This window comes from Mastigoproctus giganteus, chromosome 9 (assembly GCF_048544385.1).
Source record: "Mastigoproctus giganteus isolate SK-2022 chromosome 9, ASM4854438v1, whole genome shotgun sequence".
NCBI classification, from domain to species: domain Eukaryota; kingdom Metazoa; phylum Arthropoda; class Arachnida; order Uropygi; family Thelyphonidae; genus Mastigoproctus; species Mastigoproctus giganteus.
In genome coordinates, this window is record NC_143583.1 from 195,334,990 (window position 1) to 195,362,356 (window position 27,367).

Below are 27,367 nucleotides of genomic sequence, written 5' to 3' on the forward strand. Positions count from 1 at the left end.
GAACAAGTGGGAGGATCCCATCAGAATTCAGCGTGCTCAACCCATTCAAGGCCTTATAGACCTCAATCAGATCAGCGCGCAGGTGCCTAGTCTCCAGCCACTGCAATTTGCAGAACTTAAGCCTCTCTTGGTAAGAGGATCCCTTCATTCCCCTCACCAATCGTGTTGCTCTTCTCTGTACACGCTCAAGCAAATCTACATCCTTGCTAAAATGAGGCCTCCAGACCTGTACGCAGTACTCAAGGCGTGGCCTGACCATTGCCTTATACAGAGGGACAATCACCTCCTTTTCCCTGCTAGCAAAATTCCTATAGTACATTATTTCAGTAGCAGCACAGGCAAGGAAAGAGGAGAAATTTAAATGCTAAAAACATTTAACTTTATTTCAGAATGATTATTTATAAGGTGTTCCCATCCTGTGGTTTCTTTTAAACACACATTCTTGGACAATGGAATTGTGAGTTCTGGTTTGTGGCTGCCATCTGACCTTACCAAGGGTGCTGCTCATTGCTAAAGAATATTCAGATGACCATTTATTTACCAGGATGATAATGTGTTATGGCACTGCTCGATTTGTGTAAAGAGAGTTCAGAAAATCGTGTTAATTAACCTGAATAGTCACAGTTACCAAACTTGAAAACTAGTGAAAACTTATGGCAAGAAATATGCTTGGAACTTTCAAATAAATATCCTTTAAGCAAAGGAGAATTGATTGCAGGAATAATTTGTGCTCATAATCACATTATTTACACCAGACGTGGTGAGAAAAGTGGTAGACTCCATGGCTGGTTATCAAAATAAATTGGCCAATTCCATGTGGAACTGGCCAACTTTTATTTTTTGGTCTGATATCCTATAACCATTTTCTATGTAATTCTGTGATTTTAATGAGAACAAATAGGCTTGCTTAAAATGGCATTCATTTCTCTAAATAGCAATAATCAGTATAGCAAGTTTGGATATATATATATATAGTTACTGGCTTATAACTTTCACTCTAAATGAGATATTACTAGTGTTTGGAAATTGTAGTAAAATGGAACTGTCTGTTTAATCAGACAGTTTCATTTTATTGTAACAAGATATAAATCTTATTACAATACTTCAAGCACAAAAACATATTGACAGTCATTGCTTATGCAAGACTTCCATGCATATCTGTATTTATCAGTACTAGTTCCTTTACTTAGTTTAGTATTTCATTACCAAAGAGCAAGCCAGTCTACTCATGTAACTAAGCATTAAAACAATAAATAATTTTACTGTTTTATGTTTCATTAAATTTTTTTTCATAAAAGGAGGCAAAAGTCTTCAAACACAGGGCTCTTTAGATTTATAAATTTATACAGTGTACTGTTTTGTTTTTGTTTTCATCAAATTATTTCCTGCATTGGTCTTACACTTAAAAAAACTTTTCATTGTAATGAGAGAAAAATTCATAATACATTTAGAGCATAAATCCTCAAGCTATGGAAATATTTACAACTATTGTAAATATTTCATTAGTTTGGAGAATGGCAGTGCATCATTTCGTACACACCTGTGTAAATAAAACAGAGGTTTCAAAAAAAAGGCATCAGTGTAAAACACCACATGTTGTGAATCTATTCACAACAAATAGCCTACTTGTGAACATGCATGATTTATTATAACTTTAAACTCATAACACCTTTTGGCATCTTTCATATTGTAGTCAAATCATATCTGGGTTGTAGGCCGTACACTTAGGGTACATATTCGCACATCAGTGAGGAAACAATCTCTTAAATGGTGCAATCTGGATGATGGCACCTCAACTTAAAAAAAAAAAAAAAAAAGCAGTATACATCTCATTCTGAGGAAATGCTACTTATTTGAGATGGTGCCTTTTATGCAAACTAGACATTATTTAGGTAGCTGTGTACAAAATGATGCTATAGCACTACCTGAAAATAGCTATAATGAATGTTAAAACTAAAGCAATATTGTAATTTTTCTTTTTCTGTGACACGTTTCTGCATGTTAGCATTATTAGAAGCACATGATGCAAGAAAGCAAGCTTTTCAGCATCAGCCAAAAAAAAACACCCTTCCAAATTCACCAATTCATTCATTTCAAATGTTTGTATTTAAGCTATCAACTTCCACAACAACAGATGGAAGTTTGTTCCAGCAAGCAAATGCCTGCTGGCTAAAGTAAACTTCCGCACATCTATTCTACAAATGTCTTTCCTCAGTTTGAATCTATGCCACCTCAGGTTTGTAATCTGAGCAAGAGGAAGAATCTCATCGGCATTGAGCCTGCTCAATCCATTCAAAGCCTTATACACCTCAATCAGATCGCCTCGCAGGTGCCTAGTTGCAATTTGCAGAACTTAAGCCTTTCTTCATAAGAGCACCCGTTTGTTCAATCACCAGTCTTGTTGCCCTTCTCTGTACTCATTCTAGCAACTCTACATCCTTCCTAAAATGAGGCTTCCAGACCCCTACAAAGTACTTAACGTGTGGCCTGAGCATTGCCTTATACAAGGGGATAATCACGTCCTTATCCCTGCTCGCAAAATTCCTGTATATCACTGACAAAACCCCATGACCTACTCTTGCAGCCTGTCTGCACTGCTCAGAAAACTTCATTTCTGACTGCACAATTATCCCCAGGTCTCTTTCATTCTCCACTACCCTGACTGAAGTACAATACAGTTGGTATGTTTCTCTTGGGTTACTGCTACCCATATTCAGTACTTTGCATTTGTCAATGTTAAACTTCAGTTGCCACTTTTCAGCCCGTCTACCCAACTTTTTCAGATCCTGTTGCAGCAGCATACTGTCATTACTGTTATTAAAAACCCTGCCAACTTTGTATCATCTGCAAACTTTGACATTAAGCTTGATATACCTTCATCAATATCATTGATAAATATACAAAACAACGATAGGCCCAACCACGAACCATGAGGGATACCACTAATAACATTAGTCCACGTAGAGCAGTACGCATTGATTACTACTATCTATCTTCTCCCACTCAACCATCCTTTTATCCATTGTGACAAACTTGCCCTTAATGCCATATTGCTCCAATTTGTACAGCAGTCTTCCATGTGCAACAGTATCAAAATTTTTCCTGAAATCCAAGTATATGATATCAAAATTATTTTTTGCATCCAGTTCCTTTGTAACCACGTCATAGTATCCAATGTGATTGGTCAGACAAGACTTCCCCTTGACAAATCCATGCTGTGTCTGAATTATTACTGCTGCCTTGTCTAGATGATCCTGCAGTGCTGCTTTAACCAGTGACTACGTTATTGTCCTTGGAACAGAAGTCAAACTAACAGATCTAACAAACCAACATGGAACCATGAGGGACACCACTAATAACATTAGTCCACGTAGAGCAGTACCAATTGATTACCACTATCTGTCTTTTCCCACTCAACCATTCTTTTATCCATTGTGGCAACTTGCCCTTAATGCTATACTGCTCCAATCTGTACAGTAGTCTTCCACGTGCAACAGTATCAAAAGTTTTCCTGAAATCCAAGTATATGATATCAAAATTATTTTTTGCATCCAGTTCCTTTGTGACCACATCATAATGTCCAATCTAATTGGTCAGACAAGACTTCCCCTTGACAAACTCATGCTGTGTCTGAATTATTACTGCTGTCTTGTCTAGATGAACCTGCAGTGCTTCTTTAACCAGTGACTCCGTTATTTTTCCTGGAACATAAGTCAAACTAACAGATCTGTAATTACTCGTGCCATCCTTTGATCCCCCCTTTGTGAATTGGAGATACATTTGCACATCTCCAGTCCGTGGGGACTTCCCCCGAGTTCAAGGATGCCCTCATAATTATGGCTAAGGGTTTGCTTACTTCCTTTGCCACCTCCTTTAATATAACTGGATAAATCCCATCTACCCCAAGTGCCTTTCTTATGTTTAACTTCAACAGTTTCTCCTCCACTTTGCTCTCAATTATTACAAAATCATTTAACTGCCTGTTAGAATCTAATAAACATCTGGCCCTCTCCTCCTTGAATAACTCCTTGTGTGAATGTTGATGCAAAATACTCATTTTAGTTATCGAAATTTATTATGTTGACTTTTAACCTTCCTACTGGCTCAAAAGTCTGGTTTAGCTCTTAATATGAACTCTTTAGTAATTATGAATACAAAAAAATGCAAAAGCAGATTATAATCAAAATAAAATAAAAGTGAACAAAACCAATAAAAATACACAAAACTTGTAGTAAGAAATATATCCAAGGAATTTCTTATAGTTTTGTGAAAACAGGCTTGTTTTCTAGTGTAAAAAACAAACATTAGGTACCATCAGTTCAAAATTTCTTTGGTATAGAACAGTTCTGTGAAGACTTGTACCATTCATTTTTTACTTGGAATTTATCTTTTTATTACTATAATGTCTTCTTATTTCCCCATCTATAAAAACAAAGGCAACGAGAACAGCCATAGTCAATAGCAGTAATTCCAACAATTGAAAAGTATACAAATTATATCACAAATGCTTTGTTTTAGATTCAAAATCAACATCTGTAAAAACAATACATAAGACATTTACAAAAAAAAAAAAGTACAAGTCATCAGATTTATATTATTAGGAACAACATGCAATTTACTGATTATGTATGCTGAGCATGAATAAATAATCATTACCCATTGAAAAATATTTATTTTTAAATGCTTTATTTTGTAAACAAATGATAATTGTAATGCTGAAGAGAATGCATTATTATTCTTTTCTAAAATTACCTAGAATAAGAGAATCGAAAAACAAACATTTTCCATCAGTAATAAATTCTAGCTGGGAATATAAAATGCTTTATATGATAAGACATTTTATATTCCCAGCTGGGAGAGGGGAAGTGAGGAATGGGATTACTAGACCATTATATTCTTCCATGGCTAAAATTTTTTTTCTCTGATCTTGACTTCTTAATGTTCCTTGTCTAATACACCTAAGAGTGAAATTATTTTCTTTGGTGACTTTAATTTTCCTAACTGGGCCACATGGCAACTGGAGTGACAGTCTTGACTTTTAAATTCAATTGGGTTAATTTTTGTGTAAATTTTAGTGGTCTTCAACTTCTTGTTACAAATTTGTGATAAAGTTATAAGCACGCCATCAGCACCGATTCTAACCAATGGTGGATCTTGATATTATGTCAAAATCCTATAATTTTAGTGTTGCTAGGTGTGATTTCTGTCCCTCATGCCAACATTGTGCAGCTAACGCCAAGTGAGCAAAGTTGGCTCTAGTGATGGCGATGTGGTGGTCCCTCAGATGGATAGTCTTCCAAACGACAGATGGCTTCACCAGTGTACCTTGCGTCACAGGACAGTCATGAGTTGTCTAAGTGTTCTTGTAACTGCATTCTTCATTTTTCTCACTTCTGATTTTTCTTGGCATTAAGTCAGACTGATTGGTCTGTAGTTACCCACTTTTCCCTATAACTAACTGCTTTTATGAATTGGTGAAACTCTCTCCATCTCTCTCTCTCTCTCTGACACAGAGAGAGAGAGAGAGAGAGAGAGAGAGAGAGAGAGAGAGAGAGAGAGAGAGAGAGAGAGAGAGAGAGAGAGAGAGACCTTAAAATTACTAGGTAGAAGCCATCAAGTGCAATACCTTGCACTTTATGGCTTCTACTTGATAGCAAATTAGACTAATAAACAATCTTCCATATCACTAATTTCATACCACTGAGATTCATTCACATGATTTCTCCTCACTACGTGCATAGGGTCTTTCATCTGTAAAGATTGGTGCAATGTACTAATTCAATTCATCAGAAATGTTATCTCAGACATTCACACAGGCATTATATAAGTCCTATTCGATTTGTTGTTTTTTTCTTTTCAGTATCCACATGCATGAAAAACTCACTTCCCTATTCTATATTCTCTTAGCTAGTGATTTCTTACGATCAGCTTAATCTTTTTCTGTGGTACACTCTGTGACATTAAAATTGCCACACCCAGAGTGACTGGAAGTGCATGCAAATCAGCAGGTGGATAAGTTGTGCTGAGATATACAAATAACTAAAATATGGAATCGATCAGGTGGAAGCTTTGGCTGATATATAAACAAATAGGATTGTGGGATTGTGCAGTTCAAAGCAACATGTGTGTAACGCAATTAACAGGCTTCTGTTTTGCAGGAACTGACTTAAGAGTGCAAGGAGATTGTAGAGAATGTTGAGACATGTTCGATACCAATATCAGAAACTCAGTGACTTTGATGGAGGGTGGATTATTGGCTTTTGAGAGGCTGGATGGTTGCTTCATCGTTTAGCAGAATGTGTGGGCCATGACAATACCATGGTGCGCAGATGTTGGCAATAGCAGCTGCTCGAAGGCACAACTACTCATCGAATGGGTAGTAGAGCATGACAGAAGAATACAGAATAGAAGGATCTATCCATCAACAGGTTACACCACACCTACAACCTGGCTACTATCCAATGATCTGTGACATCAAGTGGTTTTAAGTAATACAACCCAATACTGCTTGGGACCCAATGATCACTGCATACACATGTGGCAACAATGTGGTGAACACAATATTCCTAGAGTCATTGTTAAACAATACTACATGCCCTGTTGGTGTTATGGTGTAAGGAGGGATCAGTTTTTATAGTTGGTTGTCCTGGTGTTCACCATCAACAGCAATCTGACAGCTCTACACTGTGAAGACCACAAATTCATAAAATATGCCCTAATTCAGGGCATATTTTATGAATTTGTGTGCAATTAATGCTGTTAGTTCCCACAATTTTTGCACCTGAGAGAGATATTCTGGTTCTAGTCAACCTATTTCTATTGCAAAAAAGACTGCCAGTTTCCCTGACAATGAAGTCTAGTAATTCTGGAACTCATTGCTTTCACCTTTCTTAATGGGGTGCCTGATGACATTTTTCAGCAGAACAATGCCCAAAGGCATGTCATAGGGGTTTCCTCTGATGCCTTCACAGTGTGGACGTAATGCCTTAACCAGTCAAGTCCTCAGATTTCTCCCCTTTCCAGCATGTGTGGACTATGATTGGACACCAGCTACAGAGCCACCCAAGTCAACACAGACCATGGATTTTTTGTGGACCTAGATGCCAAAAGGCTTTGTGGAAAATACTGCAGAAAACTATTCAACACCTGCCAAGAAGCATAGCTCAATGTATCTTCAACAGTGGTGGATTTACATCATATTGATCTGACTGCCGTAAGCAATATTTTGTGAGAGTAAGTGTGTTCACATGCACATTAGTGTCTGCAACTTTTATCACATGTTTTATTACTCTAAGTATCTCCTGTATTCCTGTTCATTTAGGGTGCTGCAATTTCAATGTCACAAAGTGTATTATCAAGTTCCACTTATAGGTGTCAAAGGATTTAGCATTTTCATTAACTCACCCATGCCTTTTTTTTTCTCCTTTGTTATCCATCCAGCTGGTCAACTCCTTATTCATCCATCTTGGCATATGGTGTATATGTACTTGTGGCTTCTGTGACTACTGCTTTATGAAGATATTCCATAATTCCCTTGTACTTGCCCTCCTTGTACCTTCTGCCCAGTTTATAAAACTCATGTAGCATTTAAATTATGACAGTCCTCTTACCTGAAAGTGATACAATGCCTTTAACAACTGTGACCCCTTTCCCCTATCATTGTTCAATTTAGAACCTTGTGATCCTGCTAATGGTTTAAGGAGGCTATACTGTCAGCAAGTCTGGTCCTTTAATGACAATAAAGTCTAAAACAACCTTGCCTTTAGCATTTTTCCTAACATGATGATATCAATAACAACTATATAATTAATAAATATCAATATTTAATTAATTAAAAAAAAAATTTCCCCATGGAAAATTTCCTTCCTTCAAAACTTGTTCCAACCACTAAGGAACAAACTGAAATTACCTTTTCTTACTCTTGACAATCTTCTGGTCCCTAGTATATCTTCATTTTCACCCCCCCCCCTTGTTTCTAACTACATTGTACGGGTTCTATGCAGCCTGCTTAATTCCAAACTCTGATTGCCTGGGAATATTTTTGTGCTCATGCTGCTTTCAAGAAGCATATTCCCCCCCGCAAACCATCTTGCCTGTCTAAACACATATATGACAGTCCTCTTACCTGAAAGTGATACAATGCCTTTAACAACTGTGGCCCCTTTCCCCTATCATTGTTCAATTTAGAACCCTGTGATCCTGCTAATGGTTAAAATTCTTCAACCATTAGCAGGAAATTCTTCCCCAGTGAAATTCTTCTTGTTATTGTTATTTTTGGTTTTTAGGAGCATTAGCAACTAAGGCCACATTGCTCCGGGAATATGCGGTGGTCATTCCCTTGACCTTTCGGCATCCTCCATATTTGGTGGTGACAGGCTCGAACCCCTGTCTAATCAAGAAGTGTGTGCTACGCACTGCTGCTCCTTCCCACCTGGCTACGGAGGCGCCTCATCTTCTTGTATGTCTAGGTAATACCAAATTTCTGTCAACTCTATTATATCAGCATTACTTCCTAACCAGGAATTAAAATTCACTCATTTAATTCTATCACTCCACATTCCTCCAGACTAAGTTCAAACTTGTATTATTTACTATCCTGACACACCCCTTAAAATTATTTAAGAATGTTGCCCTAAGCATTAGTCCTCTAGTCATTTAAACCATTTCCTCTGCACATCTTTCCGAAATCAGAAGCTGCTTTGGCTTTTGTAACTTCACATACGAACTCCTAAGATGTGTGCAAGCATTGCTGTGGCCCATGTCATCAACTAAAGGTGTATCTATATTATCTTTTCTCACCAACTAGAAGTTCCTCCAAACTCAATGTCTCCCCAATGACATTGGCAAAGTCCCTGGCATCAAGTTTGTTCAAATGTATTCTATCTCTAAAAAATAAATTTTTTATACCGACCAGTGTGGGTCACACTGATAAAAAATCTCTCCCTCCATCCCCATAGTATACTTCCAACTGTGCCTGGGAAGAATGGAGACATTCTGACCTAATTCAGGGCATATTTTATGAACTTGTGTGCAATTAATGCTGTTAGTTCCCACAATTTTTGCACCTAAGAGATATATTCTGGTTCTAGTCAACCTATTTCTATTGCAAAAAAAGATTGCCAGTTTCCCTTACAATGAAGTCTCCTAGTAAAAGTAAATTCTTTTGAACCAGAACAGTGATGCACGTGGCAACTGTTCTGAGGTCCAAACTGAGGATGCAATACATGACAGGTTCTAGATGCTTGAGTTCCTGACAAGTCCTCAGTTTTATTTGTCTTATTTAGTTAATAAAATTACAGCATGGCAGGAATGTGGGTTACTGCATATGGGTAGCAGTAAACCAAGAGAAACATACCAACTGTGTGGTACTACACTCAGGGAGGTGGAGAATGAAAAAGACCTGGGTTAATTGTCCAGTCAGATATGAAGTTCTTTGAGCAGTGCAGATGGGCTGCAAGAGCAGGTCATGGAGTTTTGTCAATGATATATAAGAATTTGGCTAGCAGAAACAGGGAGGTGATTATCCCTTTGTATAAGGCAATGGTCACGCTACGCCTTGACTATTGCATACAGGTCTGTAGGCCTGCCTCATTTTAGGAAGGATGTAGAATTGCTAGAATGAATACAGAGAAGGGCAACAAGATTGGTGAGAGGAACGGGTGCACTTATGAAGAAAGGCAGCAAGTTGCAGCAGTTGGAGACTAGGCACCTGCAAGGTGATCTGATTGAGGCGTATAAGGCCTTGAATGGTTTGAGCAGGCTCAATGCTGATGGGATACTTCCGCTTGCTCAGGCTAAGAACCTGAGGGGGCATAGATTCAAATTGAGGAAAGACAGTTGTAGGATAGGTGTGTGGAAGTTTGCCTTTAGCGAGCGGATAGATGATTGCTGGAACAGACTTTCATCTGTTGTTGTGGAAGTTGATAGCTTAAATAAATTTAAGGCTGAACTAGACACCTGCATTTGGAGTGACCGGATGGACAAAATGGGAAGGTTTTTTTTTTGGCTGTTGCTCAAAAACTTGCTTTCTTGCATTATATGCCTCAACTAATGTTAATATCTTCAAGGCATCCACTCATTTATTCAATGACTCAGTTTCATCCAGTATTTATTGATGGATATAACCAAGTCACCAAAGCAGCCTAGTAAGATCAAAAAGAAGTCCTCTTACGATTAATATACTGTGATGTTAAGAAGTTTCATGATTATGAATTGATAAGGTGAAAAATCTTAATACTTAGTTAATATTGTTTTTGTAATACTCCCTATAACTTTTAACAAATAGCAGTCTTTAAATTCAGCTTTATATTTAAAGAATACCTGTATTCAGTAAAAAATGTAGATTATTTTTAGCAAGAAGCGGTTTTGGCAAGAAGTATTTTTAGAATTATTTAGCAAGAAGTACAGTTTCATCAGTAAAAAAAAATAATAATAAACAAATAAATAAATAAATATATATATTTACCAGAACCCTGCCAATGCAAACACAAGAAGTTTCTTAATATCTTTTACACTAAGTGGGTTACTGGGACTTCTAGTTATTCAAATAACAATGATAGATGAAATAAAGACAACTCACTGCTTTATACTGCTTATTTAATTTTCTAGAGGAAACACTAATAACCCTCTCATATGGAATATTAAATACGCAGTATCAAGAGGTGAATTTTCATTATAAACAAGTTTTCATTTCAGATATGATTAATATCCTTTAATAAATTTTATTGCATAAATATTTTATATTTCAGGAAATAATTTTTGAAATCTTAATCTTACCATTTATATCTTTATCTGTAATGTGCACTTTGGTTTCTTGTAACTGACTTCCTTTAACTATTAAACTATCACCATTTTTAACTTCTGCCACTTTTAAACTTAAGTTATTATCTATTTTAGGAGAGTCTGATATGTCTTTATTACCTGGACTATTATTTTCTTCTATTTTAACACTTTCACTTTCTGATTTGTTCACACAATTAGGAGGACCAGGATTACTGTTGGGAGCCATTTGCAAGTTTATTCTCCTATCCTCATCTAGTGAATCAAGACTTGACTCTTCACTAGGAACACTGGTTGAACATTCTTCTTTTACTACACTGCCCATATACTCTCCAAGAGAACCTGACTGCTGAGAACACAGGTTATTAATACAAGAGGCTTCGCAACTAGTCATACACACAACTTTTGACATATTCTGTGCATTTCCACCATGAGGTACTGTAACTGCCCTTGAATGATGTACTGTAGGCGATGTCCTCTCTTCCACAACCAAATCATCACTATTAGGCTGGTGAACTGCCACAAGATTTCGTACTGGATACACATTACCATGGGAGGGTATAAGAGAAGGAATGGAGGACACCTCTAGGGCAAGCCGTGATCGAGCGAGTGTCTTTGGCACTGCCGGTGAGGTATGGAGAGAAGGCACTTTAATCACATGGGACTGGAGAGGTAAAGTGTCAACAGTGATTATCTTTGCTACAGGAGATGATCTTCTCTTCAGGCTAACCATACATAGTCCATCATTTGTTTTATTAGATTCCCTGAAATTTTCTTCAACTTCCCCTTTATGGTCAGACAGAGGTAGCTGATGGCAGTCTGAATGATTGGAAACCATTACAGATTCACAAATGCAGTTCTCAGTTGTGTGGTTTAAATGCTTTAAAGGTGCAGAATTACCTGAGGAATGTCTTTCCAAACATTCTTTTTCTAGTTGCTTTACTGAATTCTCTTCTATTAGTCTACTATCAAGCCTGGCTGCACTTCCCTCACAGGGAAAAGAGGTACTAAGGTGTTGATTCAATGCTGCAGAATGAACAGGATGACACTTGTTTTCTGTGGATACGGAATTTTCATTATGTACAGGAATATCTGTTTCTTCACAAGGAGAATTCACACTTATTAATTTTATCCTATTCTCTACTACAATATTGCACTGATCTGTGGTCTTTTGAGTAGAATCACATGTAAGAGGACTGGTATGATCTTTATGTAATATTTGATTTTCAGGTAGTGCGGAGTTCATATTATTTTCATGGCCATCCACCACATTGTCCACTGCCTGCTGCTTTGATTCTGCAAAGGAACTTGACACTGGTTTATTGTCTTGTTCAAAGTGGTGCTCTATAATTTTTAAACGTTGATCATTTATGCTGTGAGGATCCCAGTTTCTTCCAACCGATGAAGGTACAATGGTAACACAGGAAACAGATATGGATGAAGAATGGTTGTTGCCAAAATCTGCAGCTGGATTTCTTTCACTTGCTGAGTTGCTGTGTACACTGCTTACAGTTGTAGTTTCTGCAGAAGGAGACTGAGGTAGGTGTTGGTTGTCTTGCATAATTTGAGGCGACGTGTTATTTTCTGAAAACAAAATCACAAAAAATTATTTTAGTTTTATTAAATATGTTTTTCGACATAAGTTAATACAGTCATATCTTGCTTTATACGACAAAAAGGTTGCTGACAATTCTGCATTAAGTGATTAATTTACACAAAACAGGGTCATAAATATACTGTTGTTGAGGATAGATAACATAAAAAGTAAAGTGAAATATTAACATAAATTTGTTGTTAACCTGAAAATAACATTAAATGAAAGAATGAAATTAATGAATTAAAAGGCCAAATCCATACCACACATATGGTTGATTCTATACACCTCAAACTTAATTTTACCTCCAGGGTGGTGCTTTAGCACTGTATTTGTCATTCACTTTGAGCATCATTCATTACGAATTTCAAATTCATAATGAATGATACTCAAAGCTTGATATCCATTGAAAAGTCAACAAGAAATTTAACAAGATGAACTGCAGGTAGTCACTAAGCAGACTGGATGAAAATGACGTAGTTTGTGATGAGCACTGATTTACTTAGTGAGAATGATCCAAACCACATCACGTAGGGAGTTTAATGCTACGCACACTGTAAGAAATCAGTGCGAAACAAGATTCCATAAAGTGTGTTATGACTGTACAGCATTTTTCAGAAAGATGAAGTAAGTTATGGATATGCCAAAAAAAAAAAAAAAAAAAAAAACCCCGCCTAAATAAATAACAACTCACTAAGTATTTGCAAGTTTGGTGACCGACTTCTCATACATCTCCAAAAATAAAGAATTTCAGTTCATAATGGTCACTTTTAGCATTGACAGCAAATATTATTGTTTGATACACCTATTTACAGGAGAAACTAACAGAATTCTTAATTTTGTATATGAAAAACTCATACTGTTCCTTTTCCCAAAATAATGAGATGATGCATAAACATATATGCAGTGGAAATTCAAATAACAGCTTTGCAAATAAAATAAAATATATAATAAACTTAACAAGTACTACTGTTTAAATATGAAAGTTTAAATAAAGCTTTATAAATAAAATAAAATATATTTTATATAGGGGGTCTGGGAATGGGATTATAGGTGTGAAGCCATAGACTTCTTGAGCTCCTGCAAACAGACAAGTTTTCTTAGAAATTTAATCGTATTTTTAAATAATTAACATATTAATGTGTTTTACAAATAGATTAAATAGGCTTAGTAGCATTCATTAGCTTATTTTTTAAATTTAGCTAGTAATTTTGTAAGTTATGACTGGCCACTCATACTGCTATTATATTGGTGTTTTAGCACGAATATCGTAGCACGTAACCAATAGCACAGGAAAATAATAGGGTTTTAATTGTAATAATTAAGTAGTTTGAAGGTTTGATCACTTTTTGGGCATATACCTTTCGTATTTAGCTAAGGATATAACTAATTCAACATTGTGATCATTACGGTATAGCGTAACTTGATGGTGTAAGGTATAATATTAAATTGGATAGCGTAATACGTATCACTGCATTAGCAAATTTAATCGTATTTTTTATTAATTAACATATTAATATGTGTTTTACAAATAGATTAAATAGGCTTAGTAGCATTCATTAGCTTATTTTTTAAATTTAGCTAGTAATTTTGTAAGTTATGACTGGCACGAATATCGTAGCACGTAACCAATAGCACAGGAAAATAATAGGGTTTTAATTGTAATAATTAAGTAGTTTGAAGATTTGATCACTTTTTTGGGCATATATCTTTTGTATTTAGCTAAGAATATAACTAATTCAACATTGTGATCATTACGGTATAGCGTAACTTGATGGTGTAAGGTATAATGTTAAATTGGATATCGTAATACGTATCACTGCATTAGCTTTTTTTTTTTTTTTTTTTTTTTATGAAAACCCCAAACACGAAAGGTATCAAAACCTATAGTACTTAGTACCGTGCATGGGTTGAAGGGAAGTATGGGGGGAAGGGGGATGCCGGAAACTTTGCTCTAGAGACTAAACATGGGTTTCACCACTTCAAGCCTCCAATAAGCAAAGTGGTGGTATTTCACCGGTTGATGAAATCATCTACCACCTCTAAGTATTGTATAGTTTAGTATAGTATAGTCAATTATTCAATTAAATTTAATGACATTATTAAATTGTTTCATTAATCAAATTGTATTTAAATGGAAATCATGCCCTAGAGCAGCAAAGCAATGTGCACAAAGTAGTGGGAGTGCTGTGGCTCGGTGGAGAACCAAAGGGGGTGATTCTCCAAAGCATCACAGCCTAAAAAATTTGCAACTTGTGAAATGTTTGTGGACTTTCTGAAACAGGATATGATCTAGCCAAGGAGGATGTTTTTGTGTGTGCTAGGTGAATTTAGGTGCCAACTCAGCATTCTAATGGGAGTCTATGAGAGTTTGAATAGGGTAGATGACATCGAAGGAATTAAAATGGGGGGACCCATCAAGTTCTTGGCTACCCAACTCAATGCCAGGGCTCACTCTTGTGTATCAGGCAACACAGCGGCAATCTTCAGGACAGAATGTGCTGGTTCCACAGGAGCTAGTTACTGTTGGTGATGCTATTGTCAGGGAGATGGGAAATATATTGTGCAACAAGCAAAGGTGGAATAGGACCAGCGTATGTCTGTCAGGGGCAAAAGTTCATGACGTTGTAGAGCAGATATCATCTTTTATGGGCACAAAGGGTGATATTGTTCTACATGTTGGTACTAATGACAGACTTACTTAACAAGTACAGGTCAATACTGAAAAAGAGTCTCGAGTTAGGGCTAAATTTGAAAGTGTCCAGACGTGATAGGAAGGAGTAAATGATGAGAGCCTTGTCAATCAATTCACCCTGGAGAGACTGTGCAAAGGTTCATGGGATAGAATTTTTCTTATCATGGCCTGTGCTTGTTAACAGGAGAAATTGTTTCTACAGAGATGAGATACACTTAAATAGAAAGGGTGCAAGAATATGTGCTAATGCTATCAAGGCAGTGTTAGATGGGTTGGAAAACTACTAGCTTGGGGGAGGGGATTCACAGTAGCTGCAGGCAGAGGTGAAAGTGATTCTTACACTGTTTCTCTTGGAATGGGCAGCAGGCTGTAAGGTGAGATGCTGGTGATTTCAAGGAATGCCAGAAGTCATTGTTGTTGTTGTAATTGAGGATTTTTGGCACAAGGCCTCATGGGCCATATTGTGCCTGTTCATGAATTTCTTATCACTGAAAATTGTATATTATGTCTTTCAGAGATGGTTATATAACTTTGTGCATTTCAAGTATTGAAATAGTTCTTCAAAATTTGCATTTTTGCCAAGTATGTGTAATAAAGTTAAAGGTTCCTGCAAATTGGATAGAGAATAGAAACAGGATTTTCGGATAGTTGCGTACTGAGGGCATTCTATTAGAATATGTTTAATTGTTAGCTGGATCTGCCAGATGAGACATTGAGGAGGATTCTCTCCCATAAACAAGAACAGATGTGTTGTATAAGAATGACCAATTCAAAGTCTTGCCAAAATAACTTCTTCTCACCTGCTTCTCCCGAAACTAGAATTACACAGCTGAGGTTCTTTTTTAATCTGGAATAGTTTATTATTGACTTGTGTTTGCCACAGTTCTGACCATTGAGTCCTACATGCTGTTTTAATAGTGGATTTATAATCAGTGTATGGGACTTTCGGAATGCAGAAAGATGTACTGTCAGGATGTTTAGCAGCATGATCTGCACATTCATTACCTGGGATGCCGACATGACCAGGGAGCTGGAAGTCATCATAGAACAAGTAAATACATGGGCTGTGTTAGGTTAACTAAGAGTAAAAATAGGTGCATGTACATCAATACTAGGAATATAGTAAATAAATTTGAGGTGCTGGTCAAGACATCAAAGGCAGATATTGTTGGAATATCAACGATGTGGTGTCACACAGATATAAGGAATGCAGAATTGGAATATGGGGAGTACAATGTGTACAGAAAGGAGGAGGGGGGTCATACTGCTAGTTAAGAAACACAGAACACAAAATCTAAGGAAGTGCATCCAGTTGACATGGGCGGATAGTGCAGTGTTGCGTCAGTTTCGTGTGACATGAGCACTGGGAAAGAAAATTTGACAGTAGGCCTAATGACTCTGATGAGTATAATGAACAACTATACAACTTGATTTGAGTGTTCTTAGCTCAAGGGCTACTGTGGCTAAAATGCACCCAAATGTATAGAGAAAGAGAGTGGGCCAGTAAATCAGATTGTCTTATAATGGATTTTAACTTCCCAGATATAGACTGGAACTTCTGAGTTGGTCACTCACACACTAGCAAGACTTTTATGGATTTATTGGATGATTGTTTCGTACAGCAGCATGTTCGAGAGGCAACCATCAAGAGTAATACTCTTGATCTGATTATCAGTAGTGATTCTTCATGCACTAAGAATTTGCAGATAAAGGAACCACCAGGTGGCAGTAATCATAGTGTACTAATATGGGAGTTACTCAAAGATGTAACTACCATCAGGTGTAAAGGTAAAGGTTTTTGCCTTCATAAAGGTGACCACAGTGGTCTCAGACAGTTTTTAAATTCTATACTGTTGGACCAGCTGATGATGTTACTAACAGAAAATTCTAAATGAGAAGCATTCAAGGAATTAATGTTGGAAGCTACTAGGCTTTTCTTACTAACTAAGAAATACTGTTCAAGGTTTGGGCCTAAATGGATGTCAGCTGAACTAATAAGACTCGTGGCAGGGAAGAAAAATTCATGGGTTGTATATAATTATCAGGAGACACAGATGCCTATGGTAGATATAAGATAGTCTGTAATCAAGTCACAAAGGAGGTTAGGCAAACAAAAGCAGATTACGAGAAATCTTTCGCAAAGGATGCAAAGAAAAACAGTAAAGACTTCCTTATGTAAACTCTAGAAGGGAATGAATCAGATTGGTTCATTGATATCGATGGTTCAATCGTTGATGATTTTGTTTGGGTAGCTGACAAACTGAATGAGTGTTTTGGATCTACATTAACACATAAGGAATTCTGAAGGGAAATGGAGGCCAGAAGCTAATCAAACTTCTAATTGAGAGTTAAATGATGTTGTAATATTTGAGAGCAAAGTGGAGGAGAAATTGTTGAAATTAAGCATAAGAAAGGCACCTGGGGTGGATGGGATCTACCCAGTTATATTAAAGGAGGTAGCAAAGGAAGTAAACAGGCCCTCAGCCATGATTACGAGGGCATCTCTGGACTCAGGAGAGGTCCCCTAGATTGGAGATGTGCAAATATATCCCCAATTCAGAAAGGGAGATCGAAAGAGGAAATTGGTAATTACAGACCTGTTAGTTTAACTTCTGTTCCAGGGAAAATAATAGAGTCAACGAAGCACTGCCTGATCATCTAGACAAGACTGCAGTTACACTTCAGACACAGCATGGGTTTGTTAAGGGGAAGTCTTGTCTGACCAATTTGATTGGATACTATGATGAGGCCACAAAGTAACTGGATGCAAAAATAATATTTGATATCACATACTTTGATTTAGGAAAGCTTTTGATACTGCTGCACATGGAAGACTACTATACAAGTTGGAGCGGTATGGCATTAAGGGTAAGCTGCTGCTATGGATAAAAGGTGGGTTCAGTGGGAGAAGACAGAGAGTGGTAATAAATAGACACTGCTCTTCGTGAACTAATGTTATTAGTGGAGTCCCCCACAGTTTGGTGTTGGGCCCATTGTTGTTTTCTGTATTTATCAATGATATTGATGAAGGTATATCAGACTTAATGTTGAAGTTTGCAGATGATACAAAGGTTGGCAGGGTTGTTAATGACACTAAGAACAGTACACTACTGCAACAGGATCTAGAAAAGTTGCCACCTCTCAGATCGGCTGAGAAATGGCAAGTGAAGTTTAACATTGAAAAATGCAAAGTAATGTATATAGCAGGGGTGGCCAACTTAATTTGTGATGCGACCTACTTTTTTCCTTCAAAATGTGCCGCAGTCTACCATCTCAAAAATTTCACTGCACAAGGTTAATCAACACATATTGAAAAATGTTGTTTATAAATTTTAAAATTAAATACAATTCAGAATTCTCGTGTGAATTAAATTCACACATATTTAAATTTTTAATTTATGTGAAGTTGAAGTTTGTGTCTTCATGTCATCTGACAAGCTTTCAAAATCGGGGATATACTGTGATAAGGCCAACCATAAAGAATCTTCTGTATGCAAGTCCGTAAGAGCACAGCGATTCTTTGTCTTTGTTTGTTTCCAATACGAAAAGGCCGATTCACATAGATATATGGAACCAAAACAGGAATTTAAAAGTTCACTGCGTTTTTTTACATTTGGGTACTTTTCTCGGCAAACATCTCCAAAACTCTTTTTCTGATGATCTGGATTTTAGGAAGATATCGTTTCTCAATGTAATAATTTCAATTTCAAGTAATATTTTCTCCATGTGAAAAATCTCAGCCTTTTTTCTGCAATTTGTTGTATATCTAAGTCAACATTAAATGGATAAGAAATATATTAAACATGTCTTTGATTGTTTTAAAATCACGAAATCTGGTTTCAAAATCAGCCACAACATTCTCAATTTCAGAAACATATTTCTCACTATTAAATTCAAAAACAGGATATTTTTGCAAATTATCTTGCATATTTGCAAAATGGTCGAATTTTTTTTCTTTGAGATCTTTAGTCATTGCCAAAAATTGATATTTATATGCAGAAATACTACTAATCATGTCACCCACATTTTATTTTTTCCTTGTAATTCCAAATTCAGATCTCTTAATTTACTGGTAAAATCTGCCAAAAAAGTCAGATCACACAATCACTCCGTATCTTGTAGCTGCTGATAATCAACTCCCCTTTGATCAACAAATTTTTTAATTTCATTCAGCAAATTTCGAAATCTCTAGAAACTTACTTTGACTCAGCCACCTCACATCCGTGTGTAATATCAGATCTGGTTCTTTTTCATCAATTGCATTTGAAAAGTCTCCTTTGAAGAGATTGTCCTCTGATTGAATTCACGATTTTGAAAGTGATGTCCATAACACTTTTAGTATTTAATCTTTTGCTGGCTAAAACTTGTTGGTGGATGCTTTTGCTGGCTAAAACTTGTTGGTGGATGATACAGTGGTAACTCAAAAAATCTGGGAAGTCATGATCATTTTGGCACAATGCGATGAATCCGTTAAGCTGCCCTGTTATTGTTTTAGCTCCATCTGTTGTTACTGATAGTGGTAATTTAATTTTTTCGATAAAATGTTTGAATGAGTTAAAGATATCAAGACCGCTAGTTCTTTCTTCTAGTTAGTTATCTCTAGTGGCAGAATCATCGAAACCATACAAATAAAAACGAACAACTGAGCTGTATCACTGACATCTGTAGTTTCATCCAGTTGTAAAGAAAAGGACACACAATTAGCAATATCAGCACGCAGTTGTTTGCTCACATTTTTACTCATTTTTTCGATGCGTCACATCACAGTATTTCGAGATAATTGCACATCTTAAAGGGCACTTTTAATTTTGTTTTTGTTCTTAAAATTATCAAAAAGAGAATCTGTTAGTTCTAAAAATGCATCTTTGATGAATTGACCATCAGAAAATGATTTGCATTTTTTGCAAGATGACTCACTTTAAATGATGCTACAGTTACCGCTTTAGATTGTAAATTAGGTGTCATGAAGAAATTTTGTTGCACGAATAATCTGCATTTAAGTTCTTCTAATTTATTTTTCCTAAGGTCACTATTTGATGGAAAATCCGATTGTTATTTACCATGGAGTGCTTTGAAGTGCCGTTCTAAATTTCCTTTTTTGGGTATAGCCACGGAAGCATTGCAAATCAAACAGCAATATTTTTCTTTCACCATTACAAAAAACTATTCTTGTTCCCATTCTTGATAAAAATGATACGTTTTACTCTTTTTTGTAGTATTCGTTTTAAATCAAAAGGTATTAAATTAACATATAAGTACACTCCAGTTATTAAAACAGCAAAAGCAATGCTTACCAATTAAAACACTAAGTTGCACAAACCGAAAAATATTCTGTCAAAACAGCTAATGTAGGATAATTGATGAAGAGGATTCCCGAATGAGGAAGTTGTTTCCAAAATAATCGGACAAACACACCACCATTTATTGCTCTGTTTGGTTATATCATTATAAGAATCAGTTTTGAACACCTTTGTGATATTTCTCTAAAACTATTTCTGGAGGTCACAACCATAAAACAATAAAAACAATTTGCACTTTCCTGTTTATTGGGCTTTTCTGTTAGTACAATCTAATTATAAACGGGTAGTAAACTTAATCTTATTGCATTTGCAATAATACCGAGAGCTGGAATTCTGTGGGATTTTACTTTATTATGGTGAAATCTGTTTCTCCTTCAATGAAATCTTGAATCATGCAAAAAAAAATAAATAAATAAATAAATTTTCAAAATCTGATCTCCCTTCCTATTTTTGAAGCAGCTTCGTAAAAAAATATATAAAAAAATAATGTGCAGGTGGCAAAACCTGCTACACAATATAAAATTTTGATAGTATACCTGACCGCGCAAATTGAGGGACGACTGTATATTTAAAATTCGTCGTGATCGACCGAAATTAAAGCCGCAATCGATTGGTAGATCGCAATCGACTCATTGGCCACCCCTGGTATATAGATAGCAGTAACGCCAGACTGTGTGGTACTACACTCAGGGTAGTGGAGAATGAAAAAGACATGGGGGTAATTGTGCAGTCAGATATGGAGTTTTCTGAGCAGTGCAGACAGGCTGCAAGAGTAATTCATGGGACCTTGTCAATGATATAAAGGAATTTTTTTCTATAAAGGAATTTATTCCTTTCATTTTAGGAAAGACACAGAGTTGCTGTTACTAAGAAAGGCTTAAGTTCTGCAAATTGCAGTGTCTGTAGGCCTGTGTGGTAATCTTATTGAAGTGTATAAGGCCTTGAATGGTTTGAGCTAGCTGAATGCTAATGGGATTCTACATCTTGCTCAGATTACTTACCTGAGAGGACATAAGTTCAAATTGAGGAAAGACAATCGTAAAATAGATGTGCAGAAATTTGCCCTTAGCCAGTGGGTGGTTCATTGCTGGAACAAACTTCCATCTGTCATTGTGGAAGTTGTCAGCTTAAATATATTCAAAGCTGAAGTAGACAAACTTTTGATGGGTGAAATGGAATTTTTTTTTTGGCTGTTGCTATATACACTTGCTTTCTTACATCATATGCCTCTACTATTGCTATATAATGAACTTAACACTGACCACTGCTCAAATGGGATTTGCTACTGCCTGCCTCATTGAACATAATGAATGTCAAAAATAAAGCAAAATGAATTTATGCAAAGTTTCACAAATAACGTTTTTAAAGGAAATCAGCCTACTGCAAGTCTCAATAGTTACTGATATACATTATATTAACTTGAACAAAAAATATTCATCTTTAATCAGATAATAGCATTTATCTCTTGAGTAATTAAACTTTTGACAAAGTTTAATGCAGTGAAACCTCTTTAAAGACAACCACCTCCAGACTTCAGTAAAAGCTAGACATTGAACAGTCGAAGAATTATGAGCTCATGGGAATAAGTTTTTTGGAAATTTTTACTGTATTTTTGATTAAATAATACTTTAAATTGTGTTTGACAATTAGTTTAATAGTCTTAGTGATGTTTGTTAGCTTATTTTTAAAGTTAGCTAGTGATTTTGTAAATTTTGCAGTGGAATACTAAGGTTCCATTGTAATAAATAAGTGGCTCGATAGTTCTAATCACTTGTTAAGAATATATTTTTTTGTTTTCAGCTAAGAAATTTTACTTTTCAGCAAGAATATAACTAATATAAAACTTCAATCATAACAGTATAGCATAACACATACCTTGAACTTGACAGTGTAATATCACTGCATTTTGAAATCTGTAGTGCAATACCTTAGTGCAGTATTGTCAATTAAATCAATTAATTGATTTAATTAATTCATATATTATTAATCAATTAATAATTAATATATTAATTTTCACCACTGATCAGTTAAATTGTATTTAAATGGAAACCATGCCTCAGACTAAAGCAGCGAAAAAACAGACACATAGTTGCGGGAGTGCTGTGGCTCAGGGTAGAACTGAAGGGGATGATTCTCCTAGGAATCTAGGCCTAACAAAATAAGCAACTTTGCAATGTTTGCCAATCTTTCTGGACAGGATATGATACAACCAAGGGAGATGTATTTGTGTGTGTTTGGTGCAGAGAGAGAGAGTGTAGAAATTAGGTACCCCACTCTCAAATGCACAGCATTCTGATGGGCGTTTGAGAGTAGGGTAGATGCCTTCAAAGGAATTAAAGTGGGGGGGGAAGATCAAGCTCTCAGCTGCCTAACTTAATGTCAGAGCTCACACGTACATCAGACAACACAGCGGCAATCTCCAAGGTTATTGTTGGTGATTACTGTCAGGGAAATGGGTAATATATATTGTGCAAGGAGGATAGGTGGAATAGGAAAAGTAGATCACATTGTAAAACAGATATATTTTAAGAGCACAAAAGGTGATATTGTTATACACATTGGCACTAATGATATTAAGAGTAAATCAGAGGCCTTACTTAACAATTAGAGGGCAACGTTGGAAAAAAGTTGAGAGTTAGGATTGAGATTGAAAGTGTCTGAAAATCTGCCCAGACAAGATAGGAGGGAGTATATGTTGAGAACTCTGTTAATCAGTTTGGTCCTGGAGAGAATGCACAAGGCTCACGGGGTATAATTTTTCTTGCCATGGTCTGTGCTTGTTAACAGAAGAGACTGTTTTTACCTGAATGGGATACACTTAAACACAAGGAGTGCAAGAATATTTGATGATGCTGTCAAGGCAGTGATAGGTGGGTTGGAAAACTGCTAGCTTGGGGGGGGGATACACTGACCAATAGATTAATCACAGCTGCAGGCAGAAGTGAAGGCGACTCTTGCACTAGTTCTATTGGAAAATGCAGCAGTCTGGAAAACAAGGTCTGGGTTTTCAGGCGCTGCTGCTGTAGGTCATCGTGTACATGTAACATGGGCTGTGTAAGGGTAATTACGAGTAAGAACACGTGCATATATACTTGCATGTACATCACTGCTAGATTTGTAAATAATTTGATGAATTTGAAGTATTGATTACATTATCTAATGCAGACATTGTAGGGGGTAGCAGAGACAGTCATGGTGTCACTCAAGCAAATTTGAATATGAGGAGTACAACACATGCAGGAAGGACAGAAAGAACAGGAGGGGTGGAGGGGTTATGCTCTTAGTTAAGAAGCATATTAAAGCTAAGGCAGTGCACCAAGTCCACATGGGTGATCAGTGCAATGTTGAGAGTAGGAGAGTATTACAGGCCTAATGATGGTGATGAGTGTAGCAAAAAACTACACAAAAAAATACAGTGGGATAGTAAATCAGAATGTCTTATAATGGGGGGATTTAAACTTTCCAGATGTTGACTGGAATTTGTGGGTTGGTCACATACACTAGCAAGACTTCCATAGATTTCTTGGATGACTGTTTTCTTCAGAAGCGTGTTAGAGAGGTAACAAGAGGAAGCAATACGACTGATCTGATTATCAGCAATGATTCTTCATGCATTAAGAAACTTCAGATGAAAGGTTAACTAGGTGGCAGTGACCACAGTGTATTGATGTGGGGTTTACTAAAGATGTAACTATCATCAAGGTTAAGGGGAAACATTTTGCCCTTCCCCTTGTAAAGTTACCACTGTAAGTCGTAAAGAAGACTGCAGTGGTCCCAGACAATTTTTAAATTCTATACAGTGAGACCAACAAATGTTATTACTAACAACAATGTCAAATGGTTGATTGTTGATGACCCTGCTCAGGTTGCTCACAAATTGAATAGGTATTTTGCATCTACATTCAAATATGAGGAATTCTTTAGGGGAGGGGATGCCAGAAGTTTATCAAACTCCAGTGAGGAGCTAAATGAGTTTGTGATAACTGAAAGGAAAGTAGAAGAGGAATTTTTGAAGCTGAACATAAAAAAGCCATCTGGGGTGGATGGGTTCTGCCTGATCATATTAAAAGAGACATAAGAGGAGGTAAGCAAGTTTTAGCCGTAACCACAAGAATCCTTGGATTCAGGAGAGGTCCCACTGAACTGGAGATGTGGGAATGTATCCACAATTTGTAAAGAGGGATCAAAAGGTGACATGAGTAATTCCAGACTTGTTAGCTTAACATAGGTTCCAGGGAAAATAATGGATTCACTGGTTAAAGAAGTAATGCAGGACCACCTGGACTGGAATGAAATAATACTACAGTCACAGCATGGATTTGTTAAGGAGTGGTCTTGTCTAACCAATCTGACAGGTTACTATGATGCAAAAAATAATTTTTATATCATATACTTAGCCTTCAGGAAGGCTTTTGACACTGTTGTACATAAAAGACTGTTTTGTATAAACTGGAGTAATGTGGCATTAAAAGCAAGTTACTGCTAAGGATAAGAGAGAGAGAGAGAGAGAGAGAGAGGAGGGGAGGTATCAATAGGCACTGCTCTTTGTGGACTAATTTATCAGTGGAATCCCCACTGATAAATCTTAAAACTAAACAGATAATATAAAATATATATTTTATATTTTGTATTGTATTATTTTGTTTTTTGTTGAATTATTTCCTTTTCTGAAATAGTTTCAAATCTTTAATAACAGTAAACATCTTATTATCACCTAAATCACAAGACAGATTTTTTAAGTCCTAAAATAGTATTTAAACTACGTTCTTTTGGAATTATATATTCTTCAACATTCAATTGATCATTTGTATTCATATTTTCATATAAATCATCATTATTGTCAATGTTTCTAATAGAATCATAAAGTGTTTCTTAGTTTTTCGCCATCATTTTCATATGTGGCTGAATCTTCTTCAAATTCCTTATTGATGTTTACATTTATCAGCTGTTAAATTTGAACAATTTGTTTTTTGTATTTCTATAAAACTGGTTCCAACATCAATCTCCACATCAGCAATATGGTTAATATGACACTTATCAAAACACTTTTGTATATTATTTTTTCTAATACTATTTCAGGCCAATTTTATGTATTCAAAAATGTCTGCTAGTGAAATTTTTTAAACTAATTCTACATCTTGTGCGGTGTCCATATTTGCTACCAATGTAGTTAAAATACATCGGTCCAATGGTTGACAAACACTGGACCAATCACTATTATTTATTATTTTTTCTATAAATTATTTAAGGGCAAAGGCCTCATGCTGAGATAGAATGACTAACGTTCTACCTTTGTCCTTAAATAATTTATAGTCTATATCACTGCACACCATCAGGCATCTCTCAAATTGTGAAGTTATACTTCATAACTGGGTTGTCACTATTGCAACACCAGGGTACCTGCCCACCCACTGAAAAGAAGCCAACAAGCTTTGAAACAGTGCCATCTGGGTGGTGGTATCCGCTGAGAATAAATAACAGAAGTCTTCTCCACTGGTGAAGTGTTATTTATTTGAGGTAGTATAATACCATGGCAACTCGTTGTGAAGGCATTCACAATATGAGATATTACCAAAACGATGCCAATTTAATTAATTAATTTAACTCCTTAGGTAGATGGCTAAGTTAAAATGATGCTTTTGCACTAACCTACATATTATTATTTTTTCAAAACACTTGTGGTTGTCATGAAAAAAGGAAAAAAATAATAAACTGACATTACTTAAATTTACATTTTTGTGATGACATGGCACATTATCTAATAACAGTAAGATCTTCCTATTTTCTTTTTTCACCCAAATTATGAAGCCATTCTGAAAAAATAGCGCTTGTCATTCATGATTTTTTTTATTGGCATACCAATCGATATTAATAGATGCCACATTCATGTTTTTAAAACATCCTGGTCTCAGCACAGTATTAATTATCAACTGTTGTTCTTTTTGTCCTGAAGAATTTACACAAATAAAATTGTTGCTCTTAGTTTTATAACTTTATAACTGAAAAAATTAGAACCTTTAAACACTAATTTTTTTACTTGGCAAAACACAATAAAAGTGGCCAGTTTCATTTACATTACAGATGTCACTGGGTTCATCTTGTTGTGTTAACGCTGGCAAACATAAAATCCACTGTTCCACATCATTTTCATTCAGAGATGCACTTTGACACAATGTTATTTCTGTAAAAATTTACTAGGCCATCCACTGCTAGCAGAAAATGTGTGTGTTTTTTTTAAAGCTTCTGCAAAAACTTGTAGTACTGGATTACTTACCGGAATTCCTCTGACATGAGCTCGGTCAAACCAGGGGAGTGTTAACTCATTAATTTCTTGATATGATTGATATATTTCTCGTTAGATATTTTTATTTGCGTTTTATTACAATTATAATTTTCTGCCAATTGTCTTTGCGATAAAACCATTGCTACATCTTCTATAATTTTCATTTCTAAATTTAAAATTTTAATTTTCTTTTTTTCTGCTATCACGTCTATATTCAAAAATGGATAAATAAGAAATAAATGAATGAAATACCTATTTGATAGCAATATTTATACAGTTATCTCAAAACTCCAGATTCATAGAAATCTGTGGGGGTGGGGTGGGGGAATTGCCATCAAACAACAAGTTTAATGGTTCTGGTTAGGTAAGACAATGACTGTCTTATAAAATTACAGGTACCTTGAAATCTATGGAATATAACAGCTGCCAAACGGAATTAACAGTCACAGTCGGATCAGAGAATAGACAGGACACTTATTTAAAACCATTCTAAGCAATGTTGGTCTTTGGTAAAGGTGATCTCACTGAGGAAGTGGTCACTTACAAAGGTTTCACTGTATAAAGTAGACAAGATATACACATTCATTCTCTGAATCCATCTATTATGGATGGTGAATGGGACCTTGTCCTATGTAGAATAAGTGTCCTAGAATTAATTCATTAAGCTTGGGCATTAAGAGAACTTACTTACCCGTCACTCTTGCTCAGCAACACAT

General features: G+C 36.0%; 1 protein-coding gene across 4 annotated transcripts in view; it reads right to left on the reverse strand.

Annotated features, from left to right (window-relative positions):
- Positions 1 to 27,367, reverse strand: part of LOC150080999 (uncharacterized) — a 342,313-nt gene that overhangs the window by 119,345 nt on the left and 195,601 nt on the right. For all 4 annotated transcript variants that reach the window (XM_090381533.1, XM_090381534.1, XM_090381532.1 and 1 more), the window contains one exon: positions 10,777 to 12,363. In XM_090381533.1, the coding sequence (XP_090237659.1) occupies positions 10,777 to 12,363 (1,587 nt within the window). The remainder of the gene's footprint in view (positions 1 to 10,776; positions 12,364 to 27,367) is intronic.